A 14,468-nucleotide genomic window follows, 5' to 3' on the forward strand; every position below is an offset into this window, starting at 1 on the left:
GCGATAGTACTAGTGATAGGTGTCTCCTATCTTTTTGGTAATGTATATCTATGGTTGTGATATGACGTTTTTAATCACCTTCGTTCCGTTCACGTAAATTTGCTACATAGAAACAAAATAGTTTTTTACACGCAATAACAATAACACCAATGTTCTTTAAAGGATTATCAGTGAGTGTTTTTAACGTCATTACACATGATTTCTTCCATCTTTGAAGAGAAAAATCGATAAATAAGGCATGAATCGTGCGTCAGGCAGGTGAACGAAAAATTATGAAATTCTGCCAATAGTTTTTTGGCCGACAGTACATACATACATACATACATACACACACATATATATATATATATATATTATAATATATATAGATAGTATATATATATATATATATATATATATATATATCTATAATATATATATATATATATATATATATATATATATATATATATATATATATATTTATATACATATATACCATATATATATACATATATATATATATATATATATATATATATATATATATATATATATATATATATATATATATATATATATATTAATATAAAGGTATAAGCGACGAACGAAAGTTAAACACTGGAGGTACTGCAAAATATTTTGACTGAACGTCCTTTACTTAGCAGCCCGACTGACATAGATGAGAAACTGAGTAGACAAGGAAGTTTTAGATTAAGTTCAACTGCTCAGACACAGGGACAAGGCAATTAAAGGTTTATACAAGGCTGCAGCTGACCACATTCAAGCCTTTGTCAAATAAAAACGTATTCACAAAATATATTAAAATACATACACAAAGAAAATATCTATAAGGCAACTAATTTGTGTTTAAGTCTGTGATTGTATATTTGAGGTCATTCTTAAACATGTTACAAATACAAGGGTCTAAATGAAACAGGCTACAACTAATATTAAAATTACAGTGGGAAGTAAGTTGAATAATATATCACAAAACTCTTGTCCCTGTTACTTGGAACTCTCTCAGATTCTCATATATATGATTCTCTAGGTTTAGTTGATAAACTAAACAAAATTACTTTTTGCCCCACTGATCGATTCTTTAGTTTTGATGTATGTTCTCTTTTTACCAAAGTCCCTATAGACTCTATTTTAGAGTATCTTAGTAATGAACTAACTTAGCACGAATTACCTTTACCCGTAAGTCATATTATTTCACTCACTAGGTTGTGCATTTGTGATTGTAAGCTTACATTCAATGGTACATTTTATCAAAAAATAATTGGTATGCCAATGGGGAACCCTTTATCACCACTCGTCTCAAACTTGTGCATGGAATTCTTTGAAAAGCGCCCTTTACCTTCTATAATTTATTTTCCTTTAAAGTGTTATTGATATGTTGATGATATTTTAACTGTTTTGCCTGCTGGTATTGATGTAAATTATTTACTCTCTAAATTAATAACCAGGTACCATTGATCAAGTTTACTCTAGAATTGGAAAAAGACAATTGCCTCCCTTTCTTAGATGTTTTAATACATAGAGAACCATTTCAATGTAAATTCAGTATTTAAAGGAAACCAACCAACAGGTTAACGTATGTTCATTTCTATTCAGGCCACTATCTTAATATCAAAATATAAATTTTTTCTTCTATGTTTTCACGAGCATTGAGCATTGACAGTCCTCAATATTTGGATCAAGAAATTGAATACATAAGGAAAATAGGAATAGATTTTTGTTATCCTTCACATATATTAGATATTTGTTAAAATAAAGCCCACAAAAAGTTTTATAATGTAACTAACACGGAGAAAGAAACTTCTAAGACATTCTCAGTTTGCGTTATTTTAATGGTTTTGGAACCATTAAGTCATTGTTAAAATCCCTTAAGGTCAACCTCGTTTTTTCTTATAATAACACACTAAAAGGAATGTTAATAAAAAATTGCCCCAGGGAAAGCAGCAACATAAAATATAAAATTCCATGTATGGCCTGCCCCTCCTTTTATCTTGGACAATCGAGCGAGGGCTTAGAAGTAAGATTAAGCCAGCATACATATTCTGTAAAAACTGGGCAAACATCTAATGCAATTTGTATTCATTTAAGTGAAAACAACCACCGGATGAAATGGATTGGTAGTTCAGTAATTGCAAGATCAAAAGATATCTTATCACGAAATCTTTTAGAATCTGCCATTGTACAACTTACTTCCCGTTGTAATTTTAATATTACTCGTGGCCTCTTTCATTTAGACCCTTGTATTTGTAACATATTTAAGAATGACCTCAAAGATACCATCACAGACTTAAATACAAATTAGTTGCCTCATAGATATTTTCTTTGTTTATGTATGTTTAACATGTTTTGTGAATAAGTTTTTGTTTAGCAAAGGAGTGATTGTAGTCAATTACCACCCTGTATAATCCTTTAAATGTCTTGTCCCTGTGTCTGAGCAGTTGGACTTAATCTTTTTGTAAATCTCTTAGATTGTACCCATGTTTATGTTCGTTTGGGAAGGTTACTAATTCTCCAGGCGTGTTGGATTCTAGGTACTAATCTCCTTATAATCTCTATCTGTCACTTATACGACCTTTCCTTGTCCTCTCAGTTTCTCATGTATGTCAGTCGGTCTACTAAGTAATGTACGTTGAGTCAAAAGATCTTGCAGCTACTCCAGTGTTTAACTTTCTTTCGTGGCTTATACCTTTATTAATGCATTTTCCACGTTCCAAACTTTCGTGATTCAGTTATACATACACACACACATACACACACATATTTATATATATATACATACATACATATATATATATATATATATATATATATATATATATATATATATATATATATATATATATATATATGAGCTGTTCCTGTGGACATTCTTTGACTGTGAAAATTACACTTTTCATCTTATGATGACTAATACAAACGTATCCGAGGATTTAAATCCATATTTATAGATTGCTTGAAAAATATCTGGTCTCCCCCCTCTGTGTAGTTGTCATAGTTGCATTGTCCGACTGTGTACTTGCGATTATTAAACTTGTCCTTATCCTCGTTCCTGTTGCAACTGTGTTTTTTCCAAAAATATCCTTCGTACAAGGAAATCTATCACAGGTGGCAGTACGAGAAAGCTATGTATATATATATATATATATAGATATATATATATATATATGTTAATATATATATAGATATATATATATAATTGTTAATAATATATAATATTATTTTATATATATAGATTTCTATATATATAGATATAATAAGATATAATATATGTATATATTATACATTTATATATAATTTTTTATATTTAAATAATTTAATATATATTATATATATTATTAATATATTATAGATATATATATACACCGAGAAGCCTATATATATCTATAGATATATATATATAATATATATAGATATATAGTATATATTATATATATATATACTCTATAATATATATATTACGAGAAGCTATATATATATATATATGTTATATATATATATAATATATTATATATATATCATATATATATATATATCGAGCTACAATGTCCTTTAATATCTAATTCGCTCTATCCGCGAATTAATATATTTTCATATATGCTTAACCGAAGGGAATTTTTTCTCGATAATAGATTTACCTGTACTTGGGCGCGAACGCAGTACATTATAAATCCAGGACCGTCAGTGGAAGCGGTACCACCCAACCGCGAGAGGCTTAAAGGTATATGTCGTCTCTCACCTCAAATACTTTCTCGCGCTGAAAAGATTCGTTGGTTTGGAGACAACATCAACCCGCCTCGACTCCGGTAGTTAAGTAGCGCTTTTGACAACACGTAGCATTTTACATAAGTCATATCACATTACCGTGATTCATATACATATATCGAGCTACAATGTCCTTTAATATCTAATTCGCTCTACCTCGGAATTAATATATTTTCATATATGCTTAACCGAAGGGGAATTTTTTCTCGATAATAGATTTTACCTGTACTTGGGCGCGAACGCAGGTACATTATAAATCCAGGACCGTCAGTGGAAGCGGTACCACCCAACCGCGAGAGGCTTAAAGGTATATGTCGTCTCTCACCTCAAATACTTTCTCGCGCTGAAGTATTCGTTGGTTGGAGACAACATCAACCCGCCTCGACTCCGGTAGTTAAGTAGCGCTTTTGACACACGTAGCATTTTACATAAGTCATATCACATTACCGTGATTCATATACATATATCGAGCTACAATGTCCTTTATATCTAATTCGCTCTACCTCGAGGAATTAATATATTTTCATATATTGCGTTAACCAGACAAGGGGAATTTTTTCTCGATAATACGATTTACCTGTTTACTTGGGCGCGAAACGCCAGGTACATTATAAAATTCCAGGACCGTCAGTGGAAGCGGTATCGCCAACCCCGAACCGCGAGAGGATTCAAAGTGGGATTATGTTCGTCTCTCAACCTCAAATACTTTCTCGCGGCTGAAGTTATTCGTTCGTTTGGGAGACAACATCAACGCCCGCCGTCGACTCCGGTTAGTTAAGTAGCGCTTTTGACACAACCGTAGCATTTTACATAATGTCATATTCACATTAAACCACCGTGATTCATATCACATATTCGAGCTAACAATGTCCTTTTAATTTATCTAACTTCGCTCTACCTCGGAATTAAATATATTTTTCATATATGCTTAAACCGAAGAAGGGGAATTTTTTCTCGATAATAGTATTTACCTGTAACTTGGGCGCGAACGCAGGTACATTATAAATCCAGGAAACACGGTCAGTGGATAAGCGGGTACCACCCCCAACCGCGAGAGGCTTAAAGGTTAGATGTCGTTCTCTCAACCTCAAATTACTTTCTCCGCGACTGAAGTATTCGAAAAGGGAATAGAGAGAGGATTGGTTTGGAGACAACATCAACCCGACCTCGACTCCCGGAGGGGGGAGTTAAGTAGCGCTTTTGACAAACACGTATCATTTTACAAACTTTTACATAAGTCATATCACATTACCGGGTGATTCAATAGACATATTATCGAGCTACACTACAATGTCCTTTAATATCTAATTCGCTTCTACCATCGAGGAATTAATGGTTATATTTTCAGATATGCTTAACCGATAAGGGGAATTAATTTTTTCTCGATAATTCAAGATTTACCTGTACTTGGGCGCGAACGCAGGTACATATATCCAGGACCGTCAGTGGAAGCGGTAACCACCCACCCAATTCCGCGAGAGGCTTAAAGGTATATGTCGTCTCTCACCGAGGTAGAGCGAATTAGATATTAAAGGACATTGTAGCTCGATATATGTATATGAATCACGGTAATGTGATATGACTTATGTAAAATGCTACGTGTTGTCAAAAGCGCTACTTAACTACCGGAGTCGAGGCGGGTGGATGTTGTCTCCAAACCAACGAATACTTCAGCGCGAGAAAGTATTTGGGTGAGGTGGAGAGAGACATATACCTTTAAGCCTCTCGCGGTTGGGTGGTACCGCTTCCACTGACGTCCTGGATTTATAATGTACCTGCGTTCGCGCCCAAGTACAGGTAAATCTATTATCGAGAAAAAATTCCCCTTCGGTTAAGCATATATGAAAATATATTAATTCCGAGGTAGAGCGAATTAGATATTAAAGGACATTGTAGCTCGATATATGTATATGAATCACGGTAATGTGATATGACTTATGTAAAATGCTACGTGTTGTCAAAAGCGCTACTTAACTACCGGAGTCGAGGCGGGTGGATGTTGTCTCCAAACCAACGAATACTTCAGCGCGAGAAAGTATTTGAGGTGAGAGACGACATATACCTTTAAGCCTCTCGCGGTTGGGTGGTACCGCTTCCACTGACGGTCCTGGATTTATAATGTACCTGCGTTCGCGCCCAAGTACAGGTAAATCTATTATCGAGAAAAAATTCCCCTTCGGTTAAGCATATATGAAAATATATTAATTCCGAGGTAGAGCGAATTAGATATTAAAGGACATTGTAGCTCGATATATGTATATGAATCACGGTAATGTGATATGACTTATGTAAAAATGCTACGTGTTGTCAAAAGCGCTACTTAACTACCGGAGTCGAGGCGGGTGGATGTTGTCTCCAAACCAACGAATACTTCAGCGCGAGAAAGTATTTGAGGTGAGAGACGACATATACCTTTAAGCCTCTCGCGGTTGGGTTGTACCGCTTCCACTGACGGTCCTGGATTTATAATGTACCTGCGTTCGCGCCCAAGTACAGGTAAATCTATTATCGAGAAAAAATTCCCTTCGGTTAAGCATATATGAAAATATATTAATTCCGAGGTAGAGCGAATTAGATATTAAAGGACATTGTAGCTCGATATATGTATATGAATCACGGTAATGTGATATGACTTATATATATATATATATATATATATATATATATATATATATATATATATATAATTTTTTTTCTAAGTTGGAGCCTGAGTCTTAGGTAGCATGTGTATGGTGAGGGAAAATATATTATTGAATGTATAATTCAGAAATGTAGGTTAGTGGAGGGTAACAACAATTTTTTTGTCAATTATTCATAATTTGGTATAAGTCCTCACCTGCTTAACTCCCAGTCTCCCCATCCCATTCAGCCTGTCGTGTTTCTTTTGGTCAATGCCATACAAGGGTTAGTGATTAAGATTATTAAAGGTATCAAAATATAAAGAAGACAGATATACAGTTATCCAAATGACGAGGTCTTAAGATACGACTTGTGACTGACTGACTGTGCTTTCTCATGCATATATTGACGCTTGGCCGTTGGACATGACAGGAAACAGAGAGAATAATGTTTACAAACCTGATACATTGGTAACATTAGTGTTGCTTTCATACAATAACTGAACCTCGGTACCTGAGAGCTCTCTAACCTAACGGGTCCAACACGAGGAGAATGTGTCATCTTTATAAAAGGATTGTGTTATGGAGTCTCATTGTTTTACTTAATTATGCAATGCCACTAACCGTATTTACTACTTTTAGCCATATTTTCCTCATTCGCTTCATTATATTTTATAATGATGGAACTCAAACATTTTTTTTATTAGATTTATCTTTTTTTGCTTTGTTTTATGCCTCACTCTTGTTCATAAAATTTATAGTTTAACGTTCTTGATTTCCGCTCTCATAGTTTTGCTTTCGCCTGTCACATTTTTTTTTATTATCAGATACGAAATAGCTTCTCGTACTGCCACCTGTGATAGATTTCCTTGTACGAAGGATATTTTTGGAAAAAACAGTTGCAACAGGAACGAGGATTTAAGGACAAGTTTAATAATCGCAAGTACACAGTCGGACAATGCAACTATGACAACTACACAGAGGGGGAGACCAGATATTTTTCAAGCTATCTATAAATATGGATTTAAATCCTCGGACACGTTGTATTAGTCATCATAAGATGAAAAGTGTAATTTTCACAGTCAAAGAATGTCCACAGGAACAGCTCATATTATACTCGTACAATCCTTTCATCATTAATGCAGAGACTGAGGAAAAGAAACTAATTCCTTTGAGCTCAGAAAACGAGAAATGGAATTTAAAAGACAACCCCAACATAAATGAGTTCGGACAGTGATATCTTGAAACGCTCAAGGTCAAATATATCAAAGCAAATGAAAGTAAGGAGAGCATTGCAGAGCTTGTCAGTAGAAGAAGAAGAAGAAGAAAAAGAAGATGAAGAAGAAGAAAACGATCGCCAAAAATAAAGGTTCCACGTGTCGCTCATTTGCATTGAAGATGCGTTATTAGTGGATTACGATTCTGATTTAAAATGGCAGTGATTGAATTTTTCCTTTGTACTGAGTAATGACAGAAATGGAATCTGATGGAAAAGACAGGAAAGTACCTTGCAGTGACTGGAAAAGGGCTCTAAGCCACGTTAAAGGCATAAGTAGGAATGCGATTCTGTTCCTGGTTTAGATCCAGTCGACAACAGATAGAATGGAAGATGCAATTAGGTTACGTAAGGAAAACTTACAGTAAATAATTTTACAGAAGCAGGTTAAGCGATTCGAACCATGTATTTACTGAGGGAGAGTTAACTGTTAATTTCAATGAAAATGGTCTGTTTAAATGATACAATAATTAAAGTGCAATGGCTAAGATAGAGCGAATGAGAGCGACAAGGAACTGAACCAAAATTGTGATTCAGAAATACCGAACTTCGCCAGCCTACTTTCAAAATCAAAACAGTAATCAAGAAGGAGTAAAATTATACAGAATGGTGCTTACAGAGCAGTGCTATAATGGGAGGAACAAAAATAAATTAGCGAATCACTTACAAAACCGTTAAAAGAAGACATAGATCTAAGGTTAGTGAAAAATAGGCGAGAGCATAGAAAGCAAAACAACAGGAATTTAGAAAAGAAAACCAAGAGTATAGATTGGTAATGTTGCACAAAACACATACAGAATTAAGCTCTGAATATTGAAAAACCATGTGAAATATATAAATGATTAAGTAATTCAACATCATTCAGAACTGAAGTCGTAAAACAGGTAGTTTGAAAATAAAAGAAATATGATCTGTTGTAAAATTTGGAGGAGAGAATCAACAATATGTTATTCAGGGTGTTATAAATCGAGCAAAGAGGAATACAACAGGGAAGAATAAAATCCTACCTTTCCATGTGGAAGCCATGCAAGGTACTGCGTAAAAATGGTAAAAAGGTATTTAATAAAAGTGTGTGTTGATCAAATGTCCAAAACTTCAAGAAACAGTTTGAAGTGAAAACAAGTGGGTTGTCTGAAGGATTAGATAGAGCAAACTTATACGTTTGGGATGGGGTAAACGAGTACATAGTTTAAGCAGAAATATCCCTGAGATTAAGTAAAATTTGCAGGAATTCACATAAGGAATCATCGATATTAAATATTGTATTCGGGTAGATAAAACCAGACTGACTTTACGAGCAAAATATTGAAATAGAAACTAGAGAGGAGTATGTTTAGCGTCAATTTACCGGTGTCACCGAACACGCGAACTATCATTGTAAAAAAAAAAAAAAAAAAAAAAAAAAAAAAAAAAACACCAATAACTGACATAGAACTTCCCAAAAAATTGTTAATTATAGGGTTTTTTCATGCAAGAAATTTCTGGGTACTATGTCTTTTAACTAGTCTAACACAAAGGTGTATTTGATTTAAAAGCTAGTATTTGACTGGTGTAACAAGTTCAAGTTCAGTTATTGATGTTTTTTTTTTCTTTTTTACCATGATAGTTCGTGTGTTCGGTGACTCCGGTGAATTGACGCTAAAAATACTCCTCTGTAGTCTCTATTTCAATATTTTGCTCCTAAAGTCAGTCTGGTTTTATCTACCCGAATGAAGCTTTGAAACCCCCCCATCCCCCTCCCCCCTCCTCTCTTTCCAAATATGAGACATGAATAAGTTGTCTGGTATTTCATGATGAAAAGGGTAATCGTAATAATTTGATATTAAGATTACCTTTTTCTTAACATAGAGAGACACAACAAAGAAGAGATTGACTTATACAAGAACCTGTTTGATACGTTCCCGTATAAATTATGAGCAATAAAATAGGAGAATAGTAATTTTTTCTATATTTCCCCCGTATGATTTGCATCAATGGGTCATCAATAACCAACTCAATTTGGTACATCGTTATGAAAAGATTAAAGCCCATTTAAACATTTTATTTCATTCTGTCAAGTTTAATCCTCGTATCAGTCTCGTCATACTGAATAATCATCGATCATGCTCACAACAGAATGACTAAAATAATCCAGGAATTAAAAAGCGAGTTCCCGAGTTATCTCTAAAAAAACCACTTTGCCCCAACACACCTGTCGCCCACCACGTAAGAAAGTTTGTCCATCTGATAACCTTTCGGAAAAATCTGACGAACTATGCGCTCCTATGCTTACTTTAGGTACCTCAGTGATTTCGGCTAACCACTGAATATTTCATGTGGTTTTACCAAAATAATGATATGATCATCGATGCGCCCACAATTATGGGATTTATATAAATATATATATATATATATATATATATATATATATATATATATATATATATATATATATATATATATACAATATAAATATATATATATATATATGTATGTATATATATATATATATATATATATATATATATATATATATATATATATATATATATATATATATATGATGTTTATTTATATATATATACACACACACACATATATATTATATATAGTATAATATATATATATATATATATAATATATTATACCATATATTATATATATATATATAATATATATATAGTATATATTATTATATATATATATATATATTATATATATATATATATAATATATTAAGTAGAATATATATGAATTTTTTATCCATCACTGTTATTCATATACATATATAGAGCTACAAATGTCCTTTAATATACAATTCCCTCTACCTTGGAATTAATATATTTTCATATATGTTAACTGAAGGGGAATTTATTAGTTGATAATAATTTCGTCCTTTCTTCGGTTCGAACCAGTGCCCATTGCACTTAGGAGAAATCAGGAATCCAGTGACATCATCAACTCGGCTAACAAGTGAGGTATAGGTTGATACCAATTCCGATCTTACAAATTGTAAATAGAATAGATATCCAACCCTATCTGCCATGTTGAAAAAGTCGAACGTTTGCCGTATATAGCCATTTTATGTATTTTTATCATATCACCATGATTCATATACATACATCGAGTTACAAAAGTCCTTTAACCATTAATGGACGGATTGATCCTCGGGAGTAGTAATAACAGGTTTGGGATGGTGGATGGATTGATCCTGTAGATAGACAATATTACCCACCATCGATTACCATTTTATTGACTACTAAGAAATACAAATTCTTCTCTATCTGCGAGTTGCGGACCCCAGGGGTGGGGGTAGCATTCTGTTTCCGTCTGCATAATAGACGAGCTGCTCTATGAGCAAGAACCTGTGCTTGCATAAGGCCAGCTTAATCTCAAACTCACATAATAAGCCACCAGTACCCAGTTCTGTTTTCCTTCAGACTTCACAATCTCAAATAAGTCTACATTGAAATCCTAAATCGATCATATCTTTCCGCCCATTCACGCATATGGTTGAAAACGTTATATGATAAAATAAGTAAATACACATTCTGTAAGACCGAATTTCTATTCAAGACTGTAGTTTCTCACCGATCACCAAATAACCTTCAGTACAAGGGGCCCTGAATTTCACATTTTCTTTTCATAAAATCATTTATTTTCCCTGTAGGATGATAAAACTCACAGAGAATATGCGTTATTTTATAGTGCTAATAATGCCTGATAAATTCATTAGCCTGTCTTGATTAGTGTAATTTTGGCAAATATTTTTACGATCGGCACCCCTACAGACTGGTGCAAACTGGAGACTACCTTTACCCCTTTGGATGGTGGATGGATTGATCCTGTAAATAGACAATATTACCCACCATCGATTACCATTTGAGCAAGAGCCTGTGCTTGCATAATGGAGCTTAATCTCAAACTCACATAATAAGCCACCAGTACCCAGTTCTGTTTTCCTTCAGACTTCACAACCTCAAATAAGTCTACATTGAAATCCTAAATCGATCATATCTTTCCGCCCATTCACGCATATGGTTGAAAACGTTATATGATAAAATAAGTAAATAAACACATTCTCTTTTAGTGTAAGGTGTTTAAATGGTCCTACACACGATCTACACCATTTATTACATGATCACCAACATTGCAGGAAGGACAGCTCGTTGTTGCCATTAAGCGACTTTTAGAAGCTTTTAAATTTTCAATATACTTTAGAGGTTTATGACCTGTCTCCAAGATAAAATTCCTTGCATACAAATACGTACATGTAATGTTCTTCACCACCCCTGACTATTTGGGAGGACCTTCTACGACTCTATAGCAAGAGTATTTTCGCTCATTTTCAAATAGTTTCTTACTTGCAGAGGCCACTGGCATGGGGTAACCATTATAGTATTGGAAAAGAACAGCTCCTAGACCAGTAGAAGATGCATCTGTCCTTAAACGAAAAGTTCTATTAGATTCAGGAATCTTAAGGATTGAAGGTTTAGTTAACATCAACTTCAAATTTTCAAACTCTGTCTTAGCAGTTTCTGACAGTTCAAAAGGTTCCTTTACTTGTTTTGCGAGGTAGCTTGTTAATGTTAAAGTTTTATCTGCCAACTTTGGTAAAAATCGACGATAAAAATTTACGGACCCTAAAAAACTTCTTAAGATTTTTTTTACTATGTGGACAAGAATTATTTTTTATATCATTTAGTTTATCACTGAGTGGTGTAATAATATTACGACCAATCTTTAAACTCAGACAACAAAAATCCTCACAATCCAAAGAACACTTACCAGGTTTAGCTGTTAACTAATGCTTTCTGAGACTTAACAAAACTGACCTGACATCCTTCAAATGATTAAACCAGTCTTTGGAAACTATAAAAATATTGTCAAAATAAAATATAGCATTCTCATTTTTGCTAGAACCATCCTCATTAATCTGATATAAGTAGCCGGAGCAGTTAATAATCCGTACGGCATCCTTTTATATTGCATAAGACCAAAATTACTATGAAAATCTGTATACCTACGACTGCTCTATACTAGTGGAACCTGATGATATGCTTTCGTTATATCAATCTCAGTAATATATTGAACATTACTAAACTTGTATAGGTTCTCTTCCAATGTCGGCATAGGTTCAGCATCTTTATCTGAAATACTCTTTAAGGCATGCAAACCAATAACCAATCTATAGGTGTTATCGAGTGTCCATATCATAACAGGAGGAGATGAATAAGAAGATAATGAAGGTTCAATAATTCTGAGTTCAAGCAGTAATTTTACCTCCTTGTCAAATTCATTCCTTAAATGTAAAGGAAATGGGTAACTTTTTCTTGAGAATTTTTCATGTGGCTGTATCGTTATGTGGTGCTCTATTATAGTTGTAGATCCTGGAATGTCAGAAAAAACATCAGAAAATTCATAAACTTTCTTCAAAATGTCTTCCTGGAAATCTCTGGGTAATTCTGGATTCCCATTTACTTTAGTTTCTTCAGCCTCTACTACAACAATATCAAGAGAAAAGTCTTCCTTTTCTTCAATAACACTTCTGTTCCTAGTTCATCAGACCAAACTTCATCTACAATGTGAAGATTATAGGCCGTAACACGTCTGAAATACTTCTTTAACATATTTACACGAAACAGCTTGGTTTTGCCTTTAACATCTACATAATAATCAACATTTTATTTTCTTCCTATAACTTTGTATGGTCCACTCAAAGTCATCTGTAATTTATTATTGGATACAGGTAAAAGAACAAGAACTTCATCACCAACCTTGAGATTAAGATCAAAGTAAGTTTTGTACTTTTGAGAAGATATCTCCATATTATGTTTAGCGACTTCAGCTGACTCAGCTAACCTGTCCTGTAATTCGAAAACGAAATTATAGGTGTTAAGAATGTCTTCAGTTAAATCAGGATTATCTCACAATTCGTGCAAAACAGCTATGGGGCCACTCACTTGGCGTCCATACAACAATTCAAATGGGGAAAATCCTAGACTTTCACTACTATGACATCAGGTCTCTGTATATTTACAACCTCACACAAATTTTGTAAGCATTATCAATAACCTGAAACCGATAGTTTTAATTTTTATAGAGTAAAAATGATCTAGCCGACGCCATGGCCAACGATTATGAGCCAAGAGTCGAAAAACATTCATTACGTAAGCAAGGTAAACACCTTTTGACGAAATGTTGCCCCGCCCATCCACCAGACAGAAACTCCATCGGCTCTGAAACCCAAAGACTTTATGAATGGCGGAACGATACATAGATGTGGGTGGGATATCAGTGCTAGCGTAGTAATACTACTGTAGCAGTAGTGCCGCAACAGTATTGCAGTAATATACATGAATTAAATGTTTAGGCCAACTGCTGGGATCCTTGAGGATCATTTAGCACTTTGTACAACTACTCGAGAAATTAGTTTTTATAGCCAGAAGTTAGATTTCTAATCCAACAATGACCATGGTAGCCTTCAGTGTTATCCTGAACTATAACGAGGCTAAAGTGGGTGGAGCCTCATGAAGTCATCATTCTGACGATCATTATTGGTGAAGGTTTAAAGCCAATATACGGTACCGGCTTTTTTTTTCAGTAAATAGGTAGATAGCCAATAAATAAAAATTGCTTGACATTGGATATAGCAGTTATCAAATCAAGCTTGTCTACTATTTTTTTGAAAATTACCAACTATTCCTTACATCTTGCCAATCTGATTGTGACCTATAAAGTAGACTAATTTCTTAGGAAACCTATTTTGGGAGTTAGACTAATAATCGAAGTGTTTTTGTATTTATTAGCATATTTTGTTGGTTTGTTCATTA

At 33.8% G+C, this 14,468-nt stretch overlaps 1 protein-coding gene across 1 annotated transcript in view; it reads right to left on the reverse strand.

Annotated features, from left to right (window-relative positions):
* The window catches only part of LOC135208847 (piggyBac transposable element-derived protein 3-like), a 15,951-nt gene extending 9,009 nt beyond the window's left edge, over positions 1 to 6,942 (reverse strand). Inside the window, exon 1 of the mRNA XM_064241425.1 lies at positions 6,841 to 6,942. Within this exon, the coding sequence (XP_064097495.1) occupies positions 6,841 to 6,942 (102 nt within the window). The remainder of the gene's footprint in view (positions 1 to 6,840) is intronic.
* Between the last annotated feature and the right edge of the window lie 7,526 nt (positions 6,943 to 14,468).

This window comes from Macrobrachium nipponense, chromosome 11 (genome assembly GCF_015104395.2).
Source record: "Macrobrachium nipponense isolate FS-2020 chromosome 11, ASM1510439v2, whole genome shotgun sequence".
Classification (NCBI taxonomy): Eukaryota; Metazoa; Arthropoda; class Malacostraca; order Decapoda; family Palaemonidae; genus Macrobrachium; species Macrobrachium nipponense.